General features: G+C 40.6%; 5 protein-coding genes across 10 annotated transcripts; 4 read left to right on the forward strand and 1 right to left on the reverse strand.

The window, feature by feature from the left end:
* Positions 1 to 35: 35 nt before the first annotated feature.
* Positions 36 to 10,994, reverse strand: nudt9 (nudix (nucleoside diphosphate linked moiety X)-type motif 9). 5 transcript variants are annotated; one of them, XM_088358406.1, is made up of 10 exons: positions 10,615 to 10,632; positions 9,811 to 9,896; positions 6,462 to 6,616; positions 1,928 to 2,203; positions 1,766 to 1,855; positions 1,587 to 1,673; positions 1,371 to 1,482; positions 1,121 to 1,267; positions 869 to 953; positions 36 to 761 (listed from the first exon to the last, which is right to left on the reverse strand). In XM_088358406.1, exons 4-10 carry the CDS (start codon positions 2,104 to 2,106, stop codon positions 616 to 618), a joined length of 846 nt encoding a protein of 281 aa, XP_088214532.1. In that variant the 5' UTR covers positions 2,107 to 2,203; positions 6,462 to 6,616; positions 9,811 to 9,896; positions 10,615 to 10,632; the 3' UTR covers positions 36 to 615. The 5 variants fall into 5 exon arrangements, with proteins under 5 accessions (XP_088214532.1, XP_088214533.1, XP_088214531.1 ...); XM_088358407.1 differs by having other exon boundaries at positions 6,467 to 6,616; positions 9,811 to 10,994; XM_088358405.1 differs by having other exon boundaries at positions 9,811 to 10,994.
* mapk3 (mitogen-activated protein kinase 3) lies at positions 3,055 to 9,469 on the forward strand. Its single transcript, XM_088358402.1, has 9 exons — positions 3,055 to 3,522; positions 4,784 to 4,966; positions 5,050 to 5,239; positions 5,538 to 5,654; positions 5,721 to 5,835; positions 5,909 to 6,040; positions 6,151 to 6,260; positions 6,501 to 6,629; positions 6,693 to 9,469. The coding sequence occupies exons 1-8, from the start codon at positions 3,305 to 3,307 to the stop codon at positions 6,618 to 6,620; spliced, it is 1,185 nt and encodes a 394-aa protein (XP_088214528.1). The 5' UTR covers positions 3,055 to 3,304; the 3' UTR covers positions 6,621 to 6,629; positions 6,693 to 9,469.
* Positions 10,380 to 14,182, forward strand: gdpd3a (glycerophosphodiester phosphodiesterase domain containing 3a). Of its 2 annotated transcripts, none has more exons than XM_088358408.1 (10): positions 10,380 to 10,806; positions 10,977 to 11,019; positions 11,186 to 11,321; positions 11,428 to 11,473; positions 11,572 to 11,690; positions 11,947 to 12,036; positions 12,108 to 12,241; positions 12,324 to 12,383; positions 12,543 to 12,594; positions 13,104 to 14,182. In XM_088358408.1, the coding sequence occupies exons 1-10, from the start codon at positions 10,668 to 10,670 to the stop codon at positions 13,272 to 13,274; spliced, it is 990 nt and encodes a 329-aa protein (XP_088214534.1). In that variant the 5' UTR covers positions 10,380 to 10,667; the 3' UTR covers positions 13,275 to 14,182. The 2 variants fall into 2 exon arrangements, with proteins under 2 accessions (XP_088214534.1, XP_088214535.1); XM_088358409.1 differs by having other exon boundaries at positions 10,731 to 10,806; positions 11,191 to 11,321.
* Positions 14,183 to 14,621: 439 nt separating this feature from the next.
* Positions 14,622 to 17,973, forward strand: ypel3 (yippee-like 3). Its single transcript, XM_088358410.1, has 5 exons — positions 14,622 to 14,950; positions 15,666 to 15,784; positions 16,138 to 16,181; positions 16,622 to 16,730; positions 16,828 to 17,973. Exons 2-5 carry the CDS (start codon positions 15,668 to 15,670, stop codon positions 16,915 to 16,917), a joined length of 360 nt encoding a protein of 119 aa, XP_088214536.1. The 5' UTR covers positions 14,622 to 14,950; positions 15,666 to 15,667; the 3' UTR covers positions 16,918 to 17,973.
* A 652-nt stretch (positions 17,974 to 18,625) lies between these two features.
* atp6v0ca (ATPase H+ transporting V0 subunit ca) lies at positions 18,626 to 21,385 on the forward strand. The gene is made up of 3 exons (XM_088358460.1): positions 18,626 to 18,868; positions 19,863 to 20,046; positions 20,272 to 21,385. The coding sequence occupies exons 1-3, from the start codon at positions 18,793 to 18,795 to the stop codon at positions 20,474 to 20,476; spliced, it is 465 nt and encodes a 154-aa protein (XP_088214586.1). The 5' UTR covers positions 18,626 to 18,792; the 3' UTR covers positions 20,477 to 21,385.
* The last annotated feature ends 25 nt before the right edge of the window (positions 21,386 to 21,410 follow it).

The raw sequence follows: 21,410 nt of genomic DNA on the forward strand, positions 1-21,410 counted from the left end.
AACATTACATTATTTAAAATATAATGGAAACGTGATTTCAGTGCGCACTTTATAAACATTTGTATTATTTTTCTGCATTTTAATTCAGGCACAGCTAGAAAAATAGCTACAGGAGTAGAAGATTGATTACTCATATTAATACAATGAACCATTTGATTGGACTAAATTAACAATAGTGAATGAAAAATCATCAAGACAGACATAATGTACATACATTTATTGTGTGAGAAAAAATAAAAACATCGTGTTCAGTCATTTATATTCACATGTAAAGATCAATCTATGAAAGTTCATTGTGGTTGTACTCGTATCATCTTTAAATTAATTAAGCTAATTGTGTTGTTCTCGCAAGACCACATTGGGTTAATGTGATCCTTGTACACAATGAATATATTTGCATAATTTTCTCTGCAACAGAAATAATGTTCTCCTTGTCCTGTCGCATGTTAAGCTTCCCCCGGATCAGATGTTACTGCACGGTGTGTGCGTGTAATACACACACAGAAGAGACACTGGCAAATCTGATTTTGTTTCTTACCAAAAAGAAATCGATAGTTGTATTTCATTTCGAAAATACACTTCAAGATCTCAGTGCACAGATTTTTCCTACATTGACTACCAGTGGGATTTCCTCTCTTTAGCAACAAGCTCCAGTAAATGAGAATGGCTCGCATAGAGTGGGAAGGACGTGTCCACATCAACCCACTGTACTTGGCCTGCGTCATCGCCAGCTTGCAATGGCAGCTCGCTCACACTGTTGCCTGCGTATAAACAAAGAGAGGAAAAAAATGGATTCACTAAACATTGCAATTCAGTGTCCAGCAAATTAATGAAATAAAAAACACTGTATTCTTCAAATCATGCATACCATTTTCATCATGGAAGTTGACTGCAACAGTCTCCATCCAAGCATTATCAGTGTTTCTAGGGTCATCTACATATCCCTTAAAGACCTGCAGAACAAAAACAAAGTATTTTTCTTAAAAAAAATGGGGAAACTTACAAATCACATTTAGCTTATATTCTACGTTCATCATTATGTTCACTTGTAACTCATGTCAGCATTTTTCTGTTGACAAACATGCTGGTGTTTTATTTTCATCATTTGTCAGTTGCAAACCTCAAAACCAGATGATTTGAAGAGTTGGGTGATGCGCTCATGAATTTTTGATTTTTCTAATGGCGGTACTCCCAGCGAATTCAAAGCCTCTTCAGAAAACTCTCGCTGAAGTGTGAGAGAAACCTGCTCCCCTGGATCTACCATCCCCTAAAAAAAAAGACTGAAAATGTGAGTTTCGTCCTCGAGAATCGTGGCAGAAGTAACATGAACAGGAAAGTGAAGAACACAAAATGTGGAAAAAGCCACCCACGCCTGGAATGGCCCACTCCCCGCAATCTTTTCTCTTGATGGATACAAATTGCAGGATGGGCTTTTTGGAGACATGATGAAGAACCTTTTCTCCTTTGGCATCTACTTTCCATCTGTCAGACAATGACATCCAAGTTGCAACAGGCAGAAGGTTAGATTTAAATTTAGAAGAGGGGCAATCTGAAAATTTGATATCGTAATAGGTAATAAAAAATACCTTGTGACAATAGGATCTGCAGCATGATTGGGTCCCCATCGCCCCAGCAAACCTCTACCGATCATCCCCGTGCGTCCATGAGGATTTCTAGAGAAGAATAAAAAAAACAAATGACATCTTTGGTCGACTTGACGACCAGTCCAAACAGTATAATAACATCTCTCGCTCTAAGTACACACAGTGGCTTTCCATCTTCCACTTTGTAGCAGCCCTCAAAGCTTCTTCTGTCCACGGACCCATCCAAAGTATTGAACTGTGGAGAGAATAAACTTCAAGAGAAGGAAAAATTAATCAAATTTGAAATGCATGCAAATGACACTGTTCAAAATACTGATGCTCACCCAATTTCAGGATCTGCCCATATTGGCTTCTTCGCCACTGAAGGATGAGTATAGTTGATTGGCTCATATCCTGGGAAGTTCTGACTCCAGTCCACCTGGGAATCACTCACTGGGAAGCGTTTGATTTGGGAGGCTGGGTACTCGGGGCATCTGGACTTTATGTGTGCTGAAGCTCTCATTGTGCAGGCACTTTTGGAGCAGTTGGAACTTGAACTGATGAGAGCGATTGATGGATTGACTCTGAAAGGATGGCCAACTGAGCAGGGGATGACAGCCCTGCAGGAAAGGAAACTTACTGAATATAGATAACAAAATCAATGGTAATGCAAACTGTAGCAAAAATAAAAGCCACCCGATTGCAACAATAATATCCATGATTTACGACTCAAAAGTAACATAATGTATCTCCAACGGTTTCCATTACTCAAGGCAGCTTTAAGTATTTATGACTAGAATCCAAACCTGACTCCGTAAGTGTTGACTGTATACGGGAAGTCCAAAATGGTGAGCGCTAAACGAATCGGACTAGTCCAGTTTTGTCGCAGTACAAAACGGATCATTCCTAGACGAAAATATTCAATAAATTCGTGCTTTTTCTATAAACACCTTGTCGCGTACCATTCGCGATGTAACCAGGAAGTACACTCACTGACTTCGTCATGACGCAACCAGGGAGCGTGGTCACAGTTGCACTGGTTTCCATAGAGATCCATTTATTTTATTCATTTGGAGGAAAATATTTATTTGTCTATTTCTTTTATCCATCTATCTATCTATCTATCTATCTATCTATCTATCTATCTATCTATCTATCTATCTATCTATCTATCTATCTATCTATCTATCTATCTATCTATCTATCTATCTATCTATCTATCTATCTATCTATCTTTGTACATATACATATATTGAAAGTAATAAAATCAGAACTAATATGTCCATTTAGTATATCTATTTTCGTGGAATAAATCAGCAACATAACTGGACACGCCCACCCAAGGTTGCGCTATTCAATGCAACACGTTTGGTTTGGTGTAGTACACAGAGAAACTAGACAGGCGGTGCTTGTTTCAAGAGATGGGAATTGGACATAACTCCGCCCGGCTAAGTAGACATGATTAGCAAATCTAACGCAACTGCATCACCGTAGCTCAGCACGCGCATTTACGCTCAGTACTCGGACCAAATCCCAGCTCGCGCACGCAATCCGTTTACGCTCGAAGAGAGGCCCCCGCTTCCCTTTGCTCCGTCTATCAAACATTCCAGTCCGTCAAAGCCTTAACTTGAGACGTGAAACCTTGCCGAGAGCGACGCAGGTCCCTCGGTGAAAACTCCCTGACAGAGAAGGAACAGGCAGGCGCGGCTTGGAGAGGAAGAATGGCGGATTCGAGCAGCACCGCAGCGGTCGGGGCCGCAGCGTCAGCCTCCAACAGCGCGACTGCTGCTGGGGCGGCTGGCACTGTTGCGCATGATGGAGCGCCGGGTGCTACGGGGCAGAAACCCGCGTCAGAGTCTGTGAAGGGCCAGATCTTCGACGTGGGGCCCCGTTACACCAACCTGTCTTATATCGGGGAGGGGGCATACGGAATGGTGTGGTGAGTAGTACTTCTTCAATCAGTTGGTTTTCCCCCAACATCGGATAGTTGGTTGTTGCTACGATCAGCGAGTGTTACAGCCATGTTTTCCTGTCCACGTCGCCTAGTGTCAAGCGTCAGAGCGTGGCTTGATCGAAATCAGAATGTTTTGTGGCTAGCAGGTTAGCAAACGAGCTACAGGCGTGGCTATGAGCTTTACAGGAAATGCTATAGAGAAGCTTGGCGCAGGACGCAGTTTACTGTCCTTCTCCAAGCTTACCCAAGTAGAATTCTCCGCTGTTTCAAGTTGCTTACCGATTGTATGCAAACATACTCCCATGGTATTAAGAGCGATCGCTAAAGATAATCGGGTGTGCAGAAAAGGGTTTTGCAGAGGACGCAATGGGGATTTGCACCGAGGCCTCCCCTCTCCTGTTATCGCTGCTGGTGATCTGCAGCCTTGTGTGGGCACGTTGAGGAAAACCTGTTGCGCACGATGCGATATCACTGCCAACTCACTGCTGTGATTGCAATGGCAAGTCATTGCTGAGCTGTGAACATGACCACAAGTTACGTGGGGAGCATTTGGCCTCACGCCAGTCACTATACAATCATCTCCGAGAAGTGCTGACGACATTGAGGTCTGTTTTGGTTGGTGTCATTGAGATCATACGATTCTGCTGTGGATATTTTAGGCACACTTGAATGACTAGCCTGGTGGAGAAAGTACTCACACAAATACTTGTGTAAAAACATTCTGGTTGAAGAAGTGAAACTAAAAAAAAAAACTTCTGCTTCACTTACATCTCTGCCCTCATGTGAGATGATGTGTGAGAATTTGTTCTGCGTGTTCTCAGAATTCTCATGCACATACTGGTACTCGAGTCTGGTCCAGAGATTGTGCTTTTTTTTATGTTAGCACATACTTGGGAAAAAATGTCAAGAATTTTTTTCCGTATCAGCTCCATGGAGCAAAGAAGACTCCTCAAGTTTTGGTTAGTTGATGCTAAAACAGTGTTAAATGCATTTTGCGTCCCATTTAATGCACCATCCAGTACTTCTGAGCTCTACCTGGTCACGTCTTCACTTCTACACCTACTCCAAACGGTGTAGGTGTAGCATACACCTCCAGTTGTCCACAGCAAAGCGATGTGTCACATGCTCAACTCTGCAGCTCCGACTTCTCCAACGCCCCATCATCAGCCTCGCTCCTGCTATCGTGTATGAATCCCGCAGTGTGTAACATGAGCCCTGTTTTGTGCCCGCTCTTCTCCACATCCAGCTCTGCCCTGGACCACGTGACCAACCAGCGCGTGGCCATCAAGAAAATCAGCCCTTTTGAACACCAGACCTACTGCCAGCGCACACTGAGGGAGATCAAGATCCTTCTGCGTTTCAACCATGAGAATATCATCGGTATCAATGACATTCTAAGAGCTCGCCACATCGACAACATGAGAGACGTGTATCCTTTTTTCTTACCATGCTGTTACGTAATCTAAATCGGCCGCTCTCCGACTCCGCTCCTTGACTCGAGTGTACTTCCAGTTACATCGTGCAGACGCTGATGGAGACAGACCTGTACAAGCTGCTCAAGAGCCAGAAGCTGAGCAACGACCACGTCTGCTATTTCCTCTATCAGATCCTGCGAGGACTCAAGTACATCCACTCTGCCAACGTCTTGCACCGGGACCTCAAGCCCTCCAACTTGCTTATCAACACCACTTGCGACCTCAAGGTCAGCCCTCACGTACATGGTTGTCGTTGTTTACAATCAGGTCTCCAGTAGGAAACACGTACGGCCTCACATCACACTTGTGAGCTCTCATTAGGCAGACTTGAAGCCTCGGATTAGCCGATCATGTGGGAAGCGGAGAACAAAAGCGGCACCTGTTGCTGTGGCTTTCTGATGCGTTTTACTCATGCACAAAAATAGCTATGATCACATTTGCATGATGTCAATTTACAGAATGGATTCACCATCCAGTGAATGCAGGAAAAAAAAAAGTTTTGATGACAATTCGTTTTGCCCTAAGATTTGCGATTTTGGACTGGCACGGATCGCTGACCCTGAGCACGACCACACAGGATTCTTGACCGAGTACGTGGCTACGCGTTGGTATAGGGCTCCAGAAATCATGCTGAACTCAAAGGTGAGCTGTGCCTGTGCATGTCTTAGGCTGACTGAGTAGATTGTTAACCTGTTGCGTATGCCTCAGGGCTACTCTAAGTCCATCGACATTTGGTCAGTGGGCTGCATCCTGGCTGAGATGTTATCAAACAAGCCCATCTTCCCTGGGAAGCATTACTTGGATCAGCTTAACCACATTCTGGGTGAGTTCTCATCCTTGTGAACACCTGAATAGCCATTTTAAAAAATAATATTGCTAATATCTCCTCTATGTAGGTGTCCTTGGATCTCCATCCCAAGAAGATCTGAACTGCATCATTAACATGAAAGCCCGAAACTATCTGCAGTCCCTGCCTGAAAAACCCAAAATCCCTTGGGAGAAGCTTTTCTGCAGGGGCGACTCAAAAGGTCTAATTTTTTTTTTTTTTTGCATACATTTAAATGATGTTTAACAGACCTGATTATTATTGGCTTATTTTTTTTTCTGCTGATCAAATGCAAATGTTTAACTCATACAGCTTTGGACCTGCTGGGCCGCATGTTGACCTTTAACCCCAACAAACGTATCAGTGTTGAGGAGGCACTGGCTCATCCTTATCTGGAGCAGTACTACGACCCCACGGATGAGGTATACTCACAGAGTAACACAAATATTCTTTTCAAATTTAAATTCTATTGAAAATTGACTTTGCATGAATTTAGCTGTAACGTTGAGCGGCTAACATATTGCTAATCGTGTCTCAGGAAGTTATGTAAAAAAAAATGTGAGCAGTCCGCTACGCCGATTAAAACTGCAAGCCTGTCAATAAAATTAAAGACTTTGGCCAACCTCACCAAATAATAACACAATAATTGTGTTTGTTTTTAGCCAGTGGCCGAAGAGCCCTTCACTTTCACCATGGAGTTGGATGACCTTCCCAAGGAGAAACTGAAGGAACTCATATTTGAAGAGACGGCTCGCTTCCAGGAGACCTATCAGGGCTCCTGAGACACACAGGTAAATTAAAAAAAAAACTTTTTGGGTTAAAATCTTGAAAGTAACCCTGTTTTCTTCCTTTAGTCTAAAAGGGTCTCTACGCCAACCACAGGATTGGAACCTGAAGCCCCGCCCCCCCTCAGATGACATGCTTAAATACAAGAAAATGCATCCTCAAAAATCCAAGGAAAAGATAAAAACTCAGAACATTGGCTGCTTTTCTTTCCATTTCCACCGCAAGAAAGCTAAGTGTTTGAATTTGATTTGCGTGGTTAGGTGGGGCCGTTGCGGCTCTTCGCTCTTTACTCTCCTCTGCACTCTTCAGTTTCCTCTGTCCTGGTTTTTTCCAGCCCTTTCTCCATCATGATCTCCTTTCATTACCCGATCAATCTCTTCTTCGTTGTTGGTTTTTTTCCCCCCAGCTCTCTTGCACACAAATATTAACGACTATTCCTTATTAATCAACACCATTACTCTGTCTTGCTACATACGTGTACAGTAGAACATACAAACGAGGGCTAAAAGAACGGGGGGGTGCTTGTTGTGTGGGTTTATGTACATTACATACAAAAACTTTAAAACAAAAAAAAGCTTTTTTCTTTTTAAGGAGGCTCGTCATAGCTTTCATTCATACGCAATTGTTTGCTTTAAAAAAAAAAAATCAGCTTCCTTGTATTTATGTTTGATTGATCTGTGCAAGTCATTTTAAACGTTTGACATTCAGGCAAATGTTTTCACTGGCATGTTTACAGTTTTTTTTTTCTTTTCTAAATGATGTTCATATGAATGCATGCGTTCCTGAAATTAACCAAAGTGGATGAGAGATGCAAGAAAGTGGGCAGCGACCGGATTGATCAACGTGTTATGTTTTTTTTTGAATGTTTCTGGAGCTGCTCCAGCTCAGACAAAGGCAGATTGAACTCACCCTCTTATTTGTTAGTCACACTAAGGTGTGGTTTAAAGCAAGTCAGTCATGTTGCCAAGTCTAACAAAAGCTCCAGAATACGCTCGGATGCTTTCTGCAATGTGCACCTACTCGGTTATTATTCTTCATTTGAGGTTGTATGAGCAGTAAAAGCACAAGTACAGTACATAAAAGACAGTCGGCCAGTGAGATGAACTCATTTCCCCTCCTCCGCTCGATATTAACACCAAGAAAGCCACCACGGCATCCTGTTACTGCTATCTCATTTGGCTCGCTTATCTCCATTGCTCAAGTGCATGATAAGGAAGCATACACTACTTAACATTAGGAATGTTTCGAGTAAAATTTCAGGACGGACCTCAAAAATGGAAGTCGAACTTTGTGAGGGGAGCACTTTGGTAGGATCTTACAACCGAACTGTCAGAGGAAGTCTTTTCAGGTTGGAATCATATTTGCCTCAGTAAACGTGTGAGTGTGTATGTGTGTGTTGAGTCGTTGGACAGTTTTTTGTTTTTTTTTTCTCCTCCCCCCAAGAGCGGCTCCCTCCTGTGACTACTGGTGAAACTGCATGTGACTTAAAGCACCCAAAACGTCACATTCAACTCTTTTGTGTTGCTTTTGTGCGCCCATCTTCTTTGACGTTGTTTATCCAGTTGCCATAGTGACCCGCCTAACAAGTGGCATTGTTTCTCATTGTTTTCTAGTGTGTGTGTGTCTTTACGTACTGCTACTTGGGGGGAGCGCCACCCCCATGCGATCAACTCAGCAATCGCTTAGGTGGTCCGAAGCGCTTTTTCAAATGTCGTCCAAAGCTGTCGCTGTTCTTTCAGAAGCCATAGCCAGCACTATGACTGTCCCAACAATGGGTGTGAGGCTTTTTTTGTGCTCGTGGTGAAAAAATCCATCGATGAATTCGCCTTCCCAACACTTGCCACGCTTTACTCAAAAGGGCTGCCTCCGTCCCTGCCTCCCTTTTTTCCTGTGTGCACTTCTTTCCAGCCACGACTTTGCCAATCGCCACCACTTTTTTCAACCCAATCAGCACGTCTGCACTTTTTTTTTTTTTTTTTTTTTTGTTTGGTCCTCAGTCTTTTCCATCTGTCTGATCCTGCTCACTCAGCTTTAAGTGTCATGCTTTGTGTATGTGTGATTTCAGTGTGTATCTATAGTAATCATTCAGCCAAGATTTTTTTTTTTTGTTCTCCTAATTTTGCGTGTTGGCTTGGACACCATCTCTATTTGTGCGTTTTCATAAGTGAGATTGTTGAGGTCTTACAAAAAAAATTTTCATTTGAGTATCCATCAGCCATCAGTACGCCAACCCTGCTTGCTTTTTTTTTCTCCTCTGACGTGACATTAGATTAGGTCGCCATGGTTCCCAAGCAAGAGGACAAGGTTTTGCAATCGCACACACATACACACTCTTTAACTGAGAAGTGTATCTGCGTGAGTCTGTGAAATGTTGCACTTGAACATGTCATACACATTCACACAGTATTGATGATTCTAGTGGCCCGTCTGTCATGCGGCCTGGTTCCAGATATCGTTGTTTTTAAATGGTTGTTCTTATTATTACCGTTGTTATACTGGTGAGTTTTTTTTTTTTTTTTTATTTAAAAGGGAGTTAAAGTTGTATCATTTTTTTTTTTTTTAATAATCAGTATCATTTATTTGTATTTTTTTTTCTTCTTAATTTGTCTTATGGGCGTGATAATTATTGATAGTCTTTTCTGTATTTTGGATTTTTTTTTCTTCTTGGATTTTTCCCTCCAAGTTCTTTTTAAGGAATTATTTTTAAGGAGTTATTTGTCGATTGTCAAAGAGATATGAGTTAAGGGTTGTAGTATGTATATTGTATGGATATTAATTAAATGATTAACAAAGCAACAAAATTATATTGCATATAATTGAATAAAAATTTCCTGATACTGTTGCAGTTATGGTTAATTCTTTTTCTGTTTTTATCATTTATATTTATCTGTATTTATGAAATAAGTGTGATTCAGACCTGGGATGATTACTTGTTTTATTCAATATAATAATCATTAGATAAAAAAAACCATCTATTTAAATCAGAGCTGGGCAAACTTTTGTGCTCAAGTAAAAAAAAAAAAAAGTATTTTAGTAATATTTAGTATTTATGTAAAATAGTTTAAGTAAAATACAAAGCCCAGTTTAATTGTATTGAAACATTTAATAATACAACAATATCTTGTGAGGAGTTATTAAGCAACAAAATCCGTGAGTTTGACAGTCCGCCTCTCACTTTAATCCAACCTGTTTATCCAGCCGCGCCACTTTCACATCCTCCTTTCCAACACGTCTCGACACGCTACCGCCCTTCCTCTCGGACGTTCTCTTGCCTGGAAATAAAATGACATCATCATCATAGCAATTAAAATAATTCGTACTGTACTTTCATTGTTTGGTTAATTATAGCCACATAACCAGAATCATGTAGCCAAAGAGTCCAAACTGCTAATGTGGGAAAATACTTATTTTGCATTGATTGGTTTGCTTTAGCTTGTAAAAACAAGCTTGAATCGCTTCATAGTGGCTTAAATATGTCACACTATTGTTCGTCACATTCCAGTTTTCTAGTTGATAGTCTCATTAACATTCCCGTACTGCACTCAGACATTTACGGTAATACATTTGCACACTGTTAATCAAAATGCATTCAAGTTAATTAACCTGCCACTTGTCTTTTATAAATAGATTGTATAGTCTCTGTTATAATGCACATCCTGTTAATCACGGAGACCAAACAATTTTCAAATAGTCAACCTCCAATGTGTGTTTTATACAAATAGCTGCCCAGTGCTGTTTCAGGGAGAGGCCGGCCGTTAAGGTAAAGGTGAGCTGTGGGTCAGCTGTGGTGCTTCATTAACTCATTTATACAGCTCCACTTCCAGATATCTTTACGGCAAGACTAGGAAAGCTAGTGCGCCAACATTGTCGAACATTAACAGCAATACCTGTCTGTCGAGATTTTCTTTTAGGTGGCTAAAGACAATAGGTAGTCTCCTACTGAGATAGATATCGCTCTGTTAAAACTCTCATTTTTTTCCAGCAACTTACCACTTTGTTAATTCAAGCCGACGAGAGAGCTTGCGGAGATTTTTTAAAAGAAGATGAGCTGTTTTTGGTGTGTCGCTCTCCCGGCGTTGGGTGGGTACACCCTCACCTCGTTATACCTGCTGAAGAACCCTCAAATTCTTCATAAGAGAAAATGCACAAGCTTCTATTGTACACACATTTCCCACAGAGGAGGTAAGGAAGAGAATCATTTATTGGAGTGTAACTTTAGCCTCGTGTCTTTCATAGCAGCAAAAATGAATGTGTTGTTAAAAGTAGCTCATAAAGCAGTAGCAATTAAAAAGTATGCAAGAGCTCAAACTAAATAAAATTCTTGTTAAGATAACTGTTTACTATCTTACCAGGATGTGGAGAGCGGATAGAAAGCACCATGGAGGCCTTCAGTCAGTGAGTAATATTTTTTTTGTGTGTATATATATATATATATGTCACATATTTATTTTAAAACCATTTTGGTAATGTATAAAGGTCAAATTAACAGAATACTTCTGGATCTAAGTCATAATGAATTGACTCCATTTTTGGAACTAACATTAGTTGCCCTAATTTTTAGCGCAGTGGCTCAAGGAACGCAGATGTTGGAGCTGGATTGTCACTTGACGCGTGACGGATACGTGGTTGTGTCACATGATGAGAATCTTTTGAGGCAGACAGGTCATGATGTCACCATGTCTTCAGTCAACGTTCAGGTAGGGGGGGAATAGAGAACCAGATATAGTTTTAATACAAGCTCCATTTATTTATTTTTGTACAGGATTAATATGGATAAATATGTTCTTCCTATGGCTTTTCTAGGATTTACCCTTGTACAAGGAAAAGCTTGAGTTGACATTTTATCAAGGTGAGACACTCCCATGTAGTAGATTATTCACAAGTGGCAAACAAAAACAATTCAAAATAAATGATGTCACTTTTGTTATCATAACTTGTGTCCACCAGGTCACTACAGCAGTGGTTCCGACAGGGAATTTACTTTGCTGGAGGATGTGTTTACAAAGTTCCCAGAGATGCCAATCAGCATTGAGATTAAAGAGGACAACAGTCAGTTGATGGAAAAGGCAATGATGACACACACAAAAAAAACTTTTATATAACTTTTATAACAATTTGTTCATTGTATGGCAGCATAACCTTTTGTGTCCTACCTACTTAAATTCCATCCACGATAAGATTTACAGATTGTCTTCTCCCAGTTGAACATTTGCACTTTTTTACAAGTAACGTGCTTGGAAGTAAATCACACGTGTTGCTTTAATTAAGCCAATAACGTGTTTGATATTTGCCTTACTTTGATTGTAAACATTTCTGTGTTAGGTGTCTGAGCTGGTCAAACGCTACCATAGAGAAAAGATCACCGTCTGGGCATCTGTGAATTCCAAAATCTTGAGCAAATGCCGCAAAATGGTAAATGAAAGAAAATTGTTTTAAGTTTGCAATGTGTGAATCTCAATATCTTTTGGTGTCTCTCACTCTAGAATGGAGCCATGCCGTATAGCTTTTCCTTATATCGAGGTGTGCTCCTGCTGTTTCTCTTCTATACTGGCCTACTGCCCTTTGTTCCACTGGGAGAGAGTTTACTCCAGTTCTACTTGCCACGCATAATCAACAGGTGGCCAAGTCAAGATGAAACTGGCCTGTTTTTTTTTTTTCTTCTGGAGTGTAATGTTTGCTCCATGTTTCATGTGTTGCAGGACGTTTATTCCTGAGAAAAACATTTTGAGGAACAGATTGATCATCACTTTAATAGAAAAGTGAGAGAATGGTTTTCTTAAACACTCTTGTTTTACATGCTGGGACTGACAACCAGTATAGACAATATTCTTTCATATTAATTTTGAAAATGTTTGTAAATGAGTTATTTTCACAATCTGTGTCAGAATTGTTGACTTTAAAATTTCTCATGATTGTAGAGTTACTATGAGGAAGAGTCTCTTTAAACATCTTGCAGCCCGTGGAATTCAGGTATGAAGCTATTGTCCATTTTATCCTCTATTGGATAAACTGAAATCTTACTTATTCTCAAATAACATGGAATGCATGACCTTGAAACACCCCCCCTCCCCTCCCGCTTAAGCATTTAATGGGTGAGTTCATCCAAACTATATAAAGCACACACCACCACAGTGAATGTTTTTGCTCCATCCTGATGTCATTTCTGCTGGGATGAGCTCACCCCCGTAGTTAGACCATGAGTGGACTTCCTAATTGTTTTAGTGTGAAAACAATTGATAGCAAAATGCCATCATCGTATTACATCTGGCACATTGGAATGAGATGATTTCAAGAGAGTATAAAAGAGGACAAAAGTCCAAAGCTTGCTAATCGGAAGGATTTGATAACTTTTGATTGAATGACCGATTGTTACTGATAATCAGCAACATCTTGTGTACCAAATGGTGAGTATATCGTTATGAAATTGTTAATGAAAATGTCAAAATTTGAGATTTTTTTTTTTTTGTTTAACTTTGCAGGTGCATTTGTTTGTGTGCAACACAGATGAAGACATAAGAGCGGCATTCGAAGTGGGGGCAACAGGGGTGATGAGTGACTATCCCTCACGTCTGTCGGGCTACCTCCTCAGAAACACTAATTTCGGTAATAGGGGACTTGATGTCTCCACATTTGAACACAGAAACTCATAAATGGCAGCTTTTTGGTGTGCAAAGATTGAAATAGACCAAAAGCAAGAAGATCATATTAAGTGTCAGATCAGTCTGACAAATCTTTCAGGATTACACATTTAGAGTATGTCTGATTCGTTTCCATGGTCTCCACCAATCATCCTGGCACAGCTCAGTATTACATTCATTTTCCCGAGTAACATGACCTCACAGCTCATTCCTTACAATAAAGACTGTGATTACTTTGTCATTAGAATGAATTATCTTCATAATTACCAATTGTATGTTTCAATGTGATAAGTAAATATAGAAAGAAAACAGTGTGTTCACTTTGTCAAGGCATGGTCAAAGTCTGACCACATTATTGTGGTACTAATCAAACAGTCTCTCTCGAGAGAGGGAGAACAAAGGCTGTATTTTTCTGACCCGATTAGCTATGCTTTGCATTGGGACAAGTGGGTAATGGAATATGAATGGCTCATTGACGTCAACACTTTCAAGGAGAAAAGGTACTCATCCAGCAAGCAAATTCAGCTTTCTTGTGGAAAAAGATTTTAAAATATAGAATGATGCATTGCCAAGAAATATATACATGTGTATTGGTTTGTAGGGTCTGATCAAGACCCAAATAGTTTTAGCAATCTGGTGTGAAATGTAAACTGCAATGGGTCGCTTACGTAATGTAGCATATAACAACAAATCACATTTGTTGAGCAAGTTTCACCTCACGAGTAAGTTCTAAGATTAACCCACTCAGTTATGGAATATTCTTCTTTGTAATGTTGTAAAAATTGATCATTTGAAGATATAAACACGATTTGTAGAAATTAAGTGTAGCATATTGAAATGACTACCTGTATTAATCATTAAGATTGGTGTACTGACAAATATGGATATCATTAATTATTAATAATAAAATAATTAAATGTAATTCGACCATATTTGTTGTTTCAGAAGTGTGTGTGTTCCCAATTACTACCCAAAAAGTAGCCCTCATTTTTAAAAAGGTTGGTGACCCCTGGTTACGTAAATTAAACTTTGAAGAAGAAAAAAACATTTGATTATGCACTTATTTCGGTTATGTTTATAGAACATAATGCCTAACACAACAATGATACTTTATGATCACATCTTACAGCAAAATATTTTTAAATATAATACTAGGCATTTTTTTATGTTTTAAAACAGTATAGGACAGTAAATTCCCACAAACCAAAAAGCAGGAAATGATTAGCCACTGCTTAGGGAACGAGCTCACGTGACGTTCAATCTGATTGGTTGACCCACATTCTAAAGCTTATTCCGAGGTTCCTATTGGTTGAAATCTTTTGTTTTGCCCTCCCATGTGCTTCAGACTTCCCCCCAAGTATGTTTTCATAAACAAACCACATTTTTCATCCGTCTGCTGCGCGATTAGTCACGAATGTGTCAAATTGCTCCCTTTGTCGACTCTCTCTTTTTTTCGTAACAACAAATATAGTCTTTGGACTCGATTACGTTTTGCAAAGAAACGCGGTACCGCATGTCATAAACAGAAGCCGTTTGTATTGTCTTTATTGTCCAAGACGTCAACGCGTGGTGGGCTTCTTGGTGTGAGCCCGATTTACGCTTCGTACCGTTTTAGTCTTCTTTTTTTCCCACTTGATAATCACGCTGATCCACAGTGTGTTGGCAGAAAAGATACTTGATATCGGGAGGTAAGTGGCTAAACGCGGGAAGAAGCTGCAGTGCGCATTTGAGCTGCTGCAATGTTGTGACAGTGCGGAGATAGCCAACATGCTAACTTAAACCAGGCTAGGTCCGAGATAATCGATCAGATCAAGCTGCTCCACTTTATTTTAAATCCAGTGTTGTTGTGTTTAATACTAAATTTGAAGTGGTGGTGCTTTTTTTCTTTTTATGTTGAAGCAGGATGCCACAATAGACATGTCCGAACATAACTCTTGCTCTACGTGCTCTGGCTGAGCCATTAAATGTGACAAAGAAAGCTAATTATTACGAACATTTCAGATCTGGTTTTTTTTTTCGTAGTATTGATTCTATTAGCAGATATAAATGATCATTGATTTATGGTTTGCAAAACTAGCAGAGGTCTTTTTTTTATGTAGTTGTAAAATAAAACCAAGTTTTTATCAAACAAAACAAAGGACAACTCCTATGTCATTGGCATGGATAAATGAATCAAGAAATGTAATTAAGTGTAATAAGGAAATAATATTTTGAAAAATAAAGTTGAATTGTATCATTTGCACCCATGGTGACTCATGGGCACCCTATTGTGCCATGGCACCCCAGTTGGAATGGTTTATTCAATAAAATATTCCCTTGTCTAAGATCATCAGTGCATATACATAAGTTTCTTTGCAAGAACCTGATGAGCAAGAATAATGTGGCATCTCTTTCCTTGCTCAGATATGGTGAAGTTGACAAAAGCCAAGACGTTCCAGGCTTACCTGGACTCTTGTCACCGCCGCTACAGCTGCGTGCACTGCCGCGCCCATCTAGCCAACCATGATGATCTAATCTCGAAGGTCAGCTGCCACCTTTTTGTTGTATTTATCACATCACATGGCGTGAGTATTTCCAAACGCCAACTACTGTTGCACTATCCCCGAAATTCCGAGATTTCTTCACAGTTCAAGTGTTTGTAAACAATGTACAAGAAGTATTGTTTGACCTTATAATGCCCTATTTTTGTTTTTGGGGTGGTTAGATTATGAACATAAGAGAGTAGGGACATCCCTTACTATAATAATTTTTAATTGTGTGGTGAAACTGGTAAAACTGCACTGACATAAAACCTCAACAATCTGGGCTCGGCTCCAAGATAGTCTTGGGAGGGTTCCTTGGTGGTTGATTTGTCTCATTTGTGTTTCCATAATAGTCGTTCCAAGGGAGTCAAGGCAGAGCTTACCTCTTCAACTCTGTGTGAGTATTTTGATTTCAGTTTTACTTTGTACTGACAATATGCCAAACTGGTTAATCTCCATTTAAAAGTCTTCTCATTGGACTAATTCTACATGTAGGTTAAGGATAGAATTGTTATCCCTTTTCATGTAATGTTTGAATGAGTCCAGTTATGGCATCAACAGTTTCCCGGTATCAGTATTGACACAAACCTGATACCGTACAGATAATTTGATTTACTCGAGTGGACCTTGAAGTTGGGTGTTAGCCATGCTACTGTTGGGTTAGTAGGTCAGTAAAACACAGGCCGTGACCTTAAGATTGGATGTAATCACTGGGAATAACAGTATTTAGTTTCAGGCTAAATTTATTGAGGTCTGAAAAGTGTCATTGTTTTAGAGACACACAATCACATTGTTTCAGCAACATGTGACGTCTATCTGCCGTTTGATGATTTTCAGGGTGAACATCGGCTGTGGTCCTGCAGAGGAGAGGCTGCTGCTCACGGGACTTCACGCAGTGGCTGATATCTACTGTGAAAACTGTCACACTACCCTGGGCTGGAAATATGTAAGTGTCCACACAAGTCAGAAGTTACTGTTAGGCCGGATGAGTTTGAAATTGCAAAACATTTCCTGTCCTTACAACCGACATCTCCTTTTGCCAGGAACAAGCCTTTGAATTGAGTCAGAAGTACAAGGAAGGAAAGTACATCATCGAGCTGTCCCACATGATAAAAGACAACGGCTGGGACTGAGCAGGAAGTCTTCATTGTTCTCCATGACTTTTGTTTTCCAAGTTGCATCTCCCCTCGTCTTAGCAGGGCTCCAGTGTAGCTTCCCTCATCCCGCGTTGGACCCGTCGCTGTGCCACACTTTCACTCTCCATGGCTTGGCCATGAATAGCATGTGATGCCTTATCTTCCTCCTTTCTTTGTGTGTTTTCCAGCAGCCACAGCAAGGTTTCTGATAATGCAATCTTAATTGCTAGTTGTGCTTGGTGTAGGTGAGAATGACTCTAGGGTTGGTTGGTTATTGGATTTTTAGGCGTGTGTTTGAGTGATGAACCTCTTACCAGTGATCTATAATCAAAGTAGGGTAAAAGCCGGTGCAAGTCATGCAAAAGTGACCCCCCCCCCTTAAGTTTACAATGCCGTTTTAGATACATCTGGCCAAGGTGCAGATTCTACAAATGAAAAAATGAAGCAGCATTTATTTTTTAACAATTATGATCATTTCTGGTTTTACATGAAGATAGGAACTTCAGAGTGTCACAAATACAAGTTGGTGAATAGTAATGGTAATCATGCCCATGCACATTCCCTGCAGGCAATTTTAAACCTGAACTATCTTCTGCTTTTAGGTATGTGAGTCTGTGTGTACATGTGAACCTGTTTATTCAGCTCTGTGGGAAATTCGGGAGGCCAAAGAGCACATAATCAGTCAAGTGTGGGCGTGTCAAAAGCAAAACTGGCTCTCTGGTAGGTGTCAGATGCTTGAATTTGATCATTTGATTTTGAGTCAATGTGTCTCACAGGGATTGAATTTCAAAAGTTTGTTTGCAGTGTATGCCTGGAGTTTTACCTGCACAATTAGGATATCCACTGCTTGCTGACATTTTAGAGATCAAGCCTCTTGTGTTTGTGTGCAGTGTAACACTTGAGAGGCCCTTGCAGCTTCCATTTACTCAATCATGTTTGAGCAATGCGTGATTAGAATTACAGCATATTTATGGTGATTTTTTTATTGTCTGCTTCTTTTCATTAAAGCATAATTTTAATCTGATCTTTCATTAAAATACAGTCCATCTGTAATGTGTGGTGCTGATTTCCTCATTGATTAGCATGTATGGAATTTGAACCAATGTCAAATACACAGATACAAATTATACAGTTAGTCACAGATGAATTTGGCTGGCACATTTTGAAAAAAAAGGCTGATCCAAACACCCCACTGAAAGGCAAAATTGCTGACTAGAACCCAGAACCTTCTCGGTGGGTCAACACTAGGCTGCTAAACTGAAGCTTTTTATTGAGTTGTATAAAAAAAATTGCATGTTAATAGAACTCAACTAAGCAGAAAGGTATAACGCATAATTAACTGACCAATCAATTTCAACAGTTATATAAATTAGTTCATTTTTTTACCACTAGGCTCATGCTCTCTATAAAGTTTATTAAAAGTAGTATTTAAAACAAATGTTAACACTACTGGCCAAACTGCAGGTATGCACTTGCAGCAGAATATACCACTATATAAACACTGTTCATTCTACTCACCATTTAAAGTCGTACATCAAACTACTCTAACTAAAGGTATCAATTCAAATCACAAAAAAATTGTATTATTCTCTATTATGGTTTACACGGTATCCATTACCGCCATTAAAATACTGCATTTCCACAATTGTAGCATCTAGCACCCCCGAATCCATACAAATGGTTCCTTCCAATTCAGGTGGTCATGTGATTTTTTCCGTTTCGCCATTTTCCGCTTCTGCACCGGTCCTTTTAGCACTCTGTAGCCTATAGCAACGCTCCCTTTTAAAACCTGTCCGAGGCTGACGGTGGGATAGAGGTAAACGGTAAGAGAACCATCTCCCGTCGCTTCTTGGGCCCGTAAATACTGCGAGAATGTCATCCGAGGAGATCCCCGAGTACTCGTCTTTCTTCGCTGTGATGGGAGCCTCTGCGGCCATGGTCTTCAGTGGTAACTACAGCTGCTTCTTCATTTGACATTTGATGAACGTCTGTAGCTTTGCCTGTCGTGCAGCGCGGATCGATGACCTCCAAAACTGAGCTCCGCGTTTAGTTAAACACGATTGAATTGGTGGTTACGCTTCCTATACTCGCCGGGGATACGTGTCATTAGGCGGGGGGCGGGTTGCTGCCAACCGGCCTTCATCGAATAAGCGAGCGACCACCAACTGATGCTAGCTCGGCAGTCATCGGATGATCACGCAGAATCAATCGGCATTCTGTGATCATGACGATATAGTTCGAAATAATGCAATTGGATATTTCTATACCAACAGATCGGAACCTCCCAGTTTTGAATGAAATCGCACGCTCTAGAGAGGAGGCTGTTTGAGGCCTGATATATTCGGTGTATGACAGTGAAGGAGAAAACCACACATCCATCCCCTCATTCATTCCTGAGGGCCTCATGCTTTACATGCATTGGGCGAGGAACATGGGGTGCACCCAGTGTGCTTCATCCAACTGTATAGAAAGTGGAGGACGCCTTGGATTTTAAAGTAATATTTTAGGCTTTAACTCAGGGGTGCTTTACTAAATGAGTCCAACCATCCATGCATTCTCTGTTAATCCCACCTGACTTTAGGCAATAGATGGATGGGGTCCAACCTGGAGTAGTCATCAGTCAGTCTTAGGACTGACACCATAAAAATGTGCAGTGACTATATATTCACGATTATAACATTGTTGGGCTAAATTGGAGTTTACTGTTTTCTGCCGCAAGCAATAAAAACAGATGATGAGGGGATGCAATGCACATTAATTAACAAGTGAACTGAAATTATATAATTCCTCGTCCCACCGCAGCAACTGAGAAGGTGTTATTTGCTTTCAGTGTGTCTAAGCTATAATTTCACTTTTCACACTTTAGTGATCACAATGTGTTACATTGGGATTTAAAAAAAAAAAAGACTGTTTTAACAGTTTGCCACCTCTTTCTCCTTAAGCTCTAGGCGCAGCTTATGGAACAGCAAAGAGCGGTACTGGCATCGCTGCCATGTCGGTGATGAGGCCAGAGCTCATCATGAAGTCCATCATTCCTGTGGTCATGGCGGGTATCATCGCCATCTACGGGCTGGTGGTGGCGGTGCTGATAGCAAATAACATCACGGAGAAGGTCACTCTCTACAAGTAAGATTCATCACGTACATCTGCTGCTGTCTGTAGACAAGTTGTTATGTTCACTTTTGTCGAGAAGCATGTATGACTCATCTCCAAACAACCACAGTGAAGATGTTGCTGCACTTCTCAATCAAAATTTAGCATTATGATCATTGGTTGCTCTTTAAGCACACTGCCATGGTCTTTACTGGTTTATGCCATGTTGTCACCTATCATTTGTGTTTCCTTCAACAGAAGCTTCCTTTATCTAGGCGCCGGTCTGAGCGTAGGCCTGAGCGGTCTGGCGGCCGGCTTTGCCATCGGGATTGTAGGCGACGCCGGCGTGAGAGGTACGGCCCAGCAGCCACGCCTCTTCGTGGGCATGATCTTGATCCTGATCTTCGCCGAGGTGCTGGGGCTTTACGGCCTGATCGTGGCTCTTATCCTATCTACGAAATAAGCGTCCGCTCCAGCGTCATTTCATTCATTCCACATCGAAGCAGCGAGAACAAATAGATTTTCACCAACTTCCATAAACACCAAGAGGGCCTGACAAGATGGGATGGCAAGTGAAGGCGTGTTGCCGTTGGACCTGGCAGTTGTGTCATCAATAATTGTGATCTGTCCAAATTGTATTTTCCGAGCCATCCGGTTGTGTCAGGTGCGGTGTACAGAGTGGGCATGAAGATGAAGTGTTGGTTGTTGTGGGATGATGTGTGGACAGTCTGCCTGATGTGTTGTCTGATCTTATCCTGTACAGTGGTCACCCCCTTGTAAATGTAGTAATCGGTCTGTGCTGTGCTGAGTATCAACGTTCACCACCACCCCCCAACCCCCACCCGACTTTAATTTCTGCTTACGTCACTCTTATCCGACACTACAGCGGAATTGTGCACATCAGTATTTTTTTGTTTTGTTTTAATGTTCTTTTTTGGGGACCATTTTTTGAATCACAGCAGTGAAGAGCTGTCAACTATTTTTTTTTTGCTATTTATGGAACGCTATGAAGATTTAATGAAATTGTCTAAATGGAGTACTGTTTATTAAATACCCTATATACATTAAAAGATATAAATTATCTGTGTATAGTTAGAGTAACTGCACTGTCGGTAATTGTTCTAAGTGCTTGAAATTCCTCTGGATGTAGTGTGATTTATTCATGGAGGATGTCCACATGTTAATATGAAATTGAAAGTGTGTGTGATCTGACTGCATCATGTGTGCAAGTGAGTTTATGTTTACTATGGCATCTTCAAATTCTATTATTGTCAACCTGTAGTGCTGCTGTCTTGATTTTGTTTGTTTCAAGGTCACTGTTCAACTGTGCTATAGTCAGATTTCCAAATAAAACTCATCCTCCTACAGAAAATTGTGGTCAAGATGTTTACTTAAAA

Source organism: Syngnathus floridae, chromosome 17, assembly GCF_059516105.1.
Source record: "Syngnathus floridae isolate MCC-2025c chromosome 17, RoL_Sflo_1.0, whole genome shotgun sequence".
Taxonomy (NCBI): Eukaryota; Metazoa; Chordata; class Actinopteri; order Syngnathiformes; family Syngnathidae; genus Syngnathus; species Syngnathus floridae.

Excerpts from the sequence above, each read along its gene's own strand:
- nudt9 (XM_088358403.1), bottom strand. The coding sequence starts at position 2,487 with ATGATCCGTTTTGTACTGCGACAAAACTGGACTAGTCCGATTCGTTTA. Across the intron at positions 1,674-1,765 it reads GTGGAAGATGGAAAGCCACT|AAATCCTCATGGACGCACGG; the intron begins GTGTGTACTTAG and ends ATTCTTCTCTAG. Across the intron at positions 1,483-1,586 it reads GCAGATCCTATTGTCACAAG|ATGGAAAGTAGATGCCAAAG; the intron begins GTATTTTTTATT and ends ATTGTCTGACAG.
- mapk3 (XM_088358402.1), top strand. The coding sequence starts at position 3,305 with ATGGCGGATTCGAGCAGCACCGCAGCGGTCGGGGCCGCAGCGTCAGCC. Across the intron at positions 4,967-5,049 it reads ATCGACAACATGAGAGACGT|TTACATCGTGCAGACGCTGA; the intron begins GTATCCTTTTTT and ends GTGTACTTCCAG. Across the intron at positions 6,261-6,500 it reads ACTACGACCCCACGGATGAG|CCAGTGGCCGAAGAGCCCTT; the intron begins GTATACTCACAG and ends GTTTGTTTTTAG.
- gdpd3a (XM_088358408.1), top strand. The coding sequence starts at position 10,668 with ATGAGCTGTTTTTGGTGTGTCGCTCTCCCGGCGTTGGGTGGGTACACC. Across the intron at positions 10,807-10,976 it reads ACACATTTCCCACAGAGGAG|GATGTGGAGAGCGGATAGAA; the intron begins GTAAGGAAGAGA and ends CTATCTTACCAG. Across the intron at positions 11,474-11,571 it reads TGAGTTGACATTTTATCAAG|GTCACTACAGCAGTGGTTCC; the intron begins GTGAGACACTCC and ends TGTGTCCACCAG.
- ypel3 (XM_088358410.1), top strand. The coding sequence starts at position 15,668 with ATGGTGAAGTTGACAAAAGCCAAGACGTTCCAGGCTTACCTGGACTCT. Across the intron at positions 16,182-16,621 it reads GCTTACCTCTTCAACTCTGT|GGTGAACATCGGCTGTGGTC; the intron begins GTGAGTATTTTG and ends GATGATTTTCAG. Across the intron at positions 16,731-16,827 it reads CTACCCTGGGCTGGAAATAT|GAACAAGCCTTTGAATTGAG; the intron begins GTAAGTGTCCAC and ends TCCTTTTGCCAG.
- atp6v0ca (XM_088358460.1), top strand. The coding sequence starts at position 18,793 with ATGTCATCCGAGGAGATCCCCGAGTACTCGTCTTTCTTCGCTGTGATG. Across the intron at positions 18,869-19,862 it reads TGCGGCCATGGTCTTCAGTG|CTCTAGGCGCAGCTTATGGA; the intron begins GTAACTACAGCT and ends TTTCTCCTTAAG. Across the intron at positions 20,047-20,271 it reads GAGAAGGTCACTCTCTACAA|AAGCTTCCTTTATCTAGGCG; the intron begins GTAAGATTCATC and ends TTCCTTCAACAG.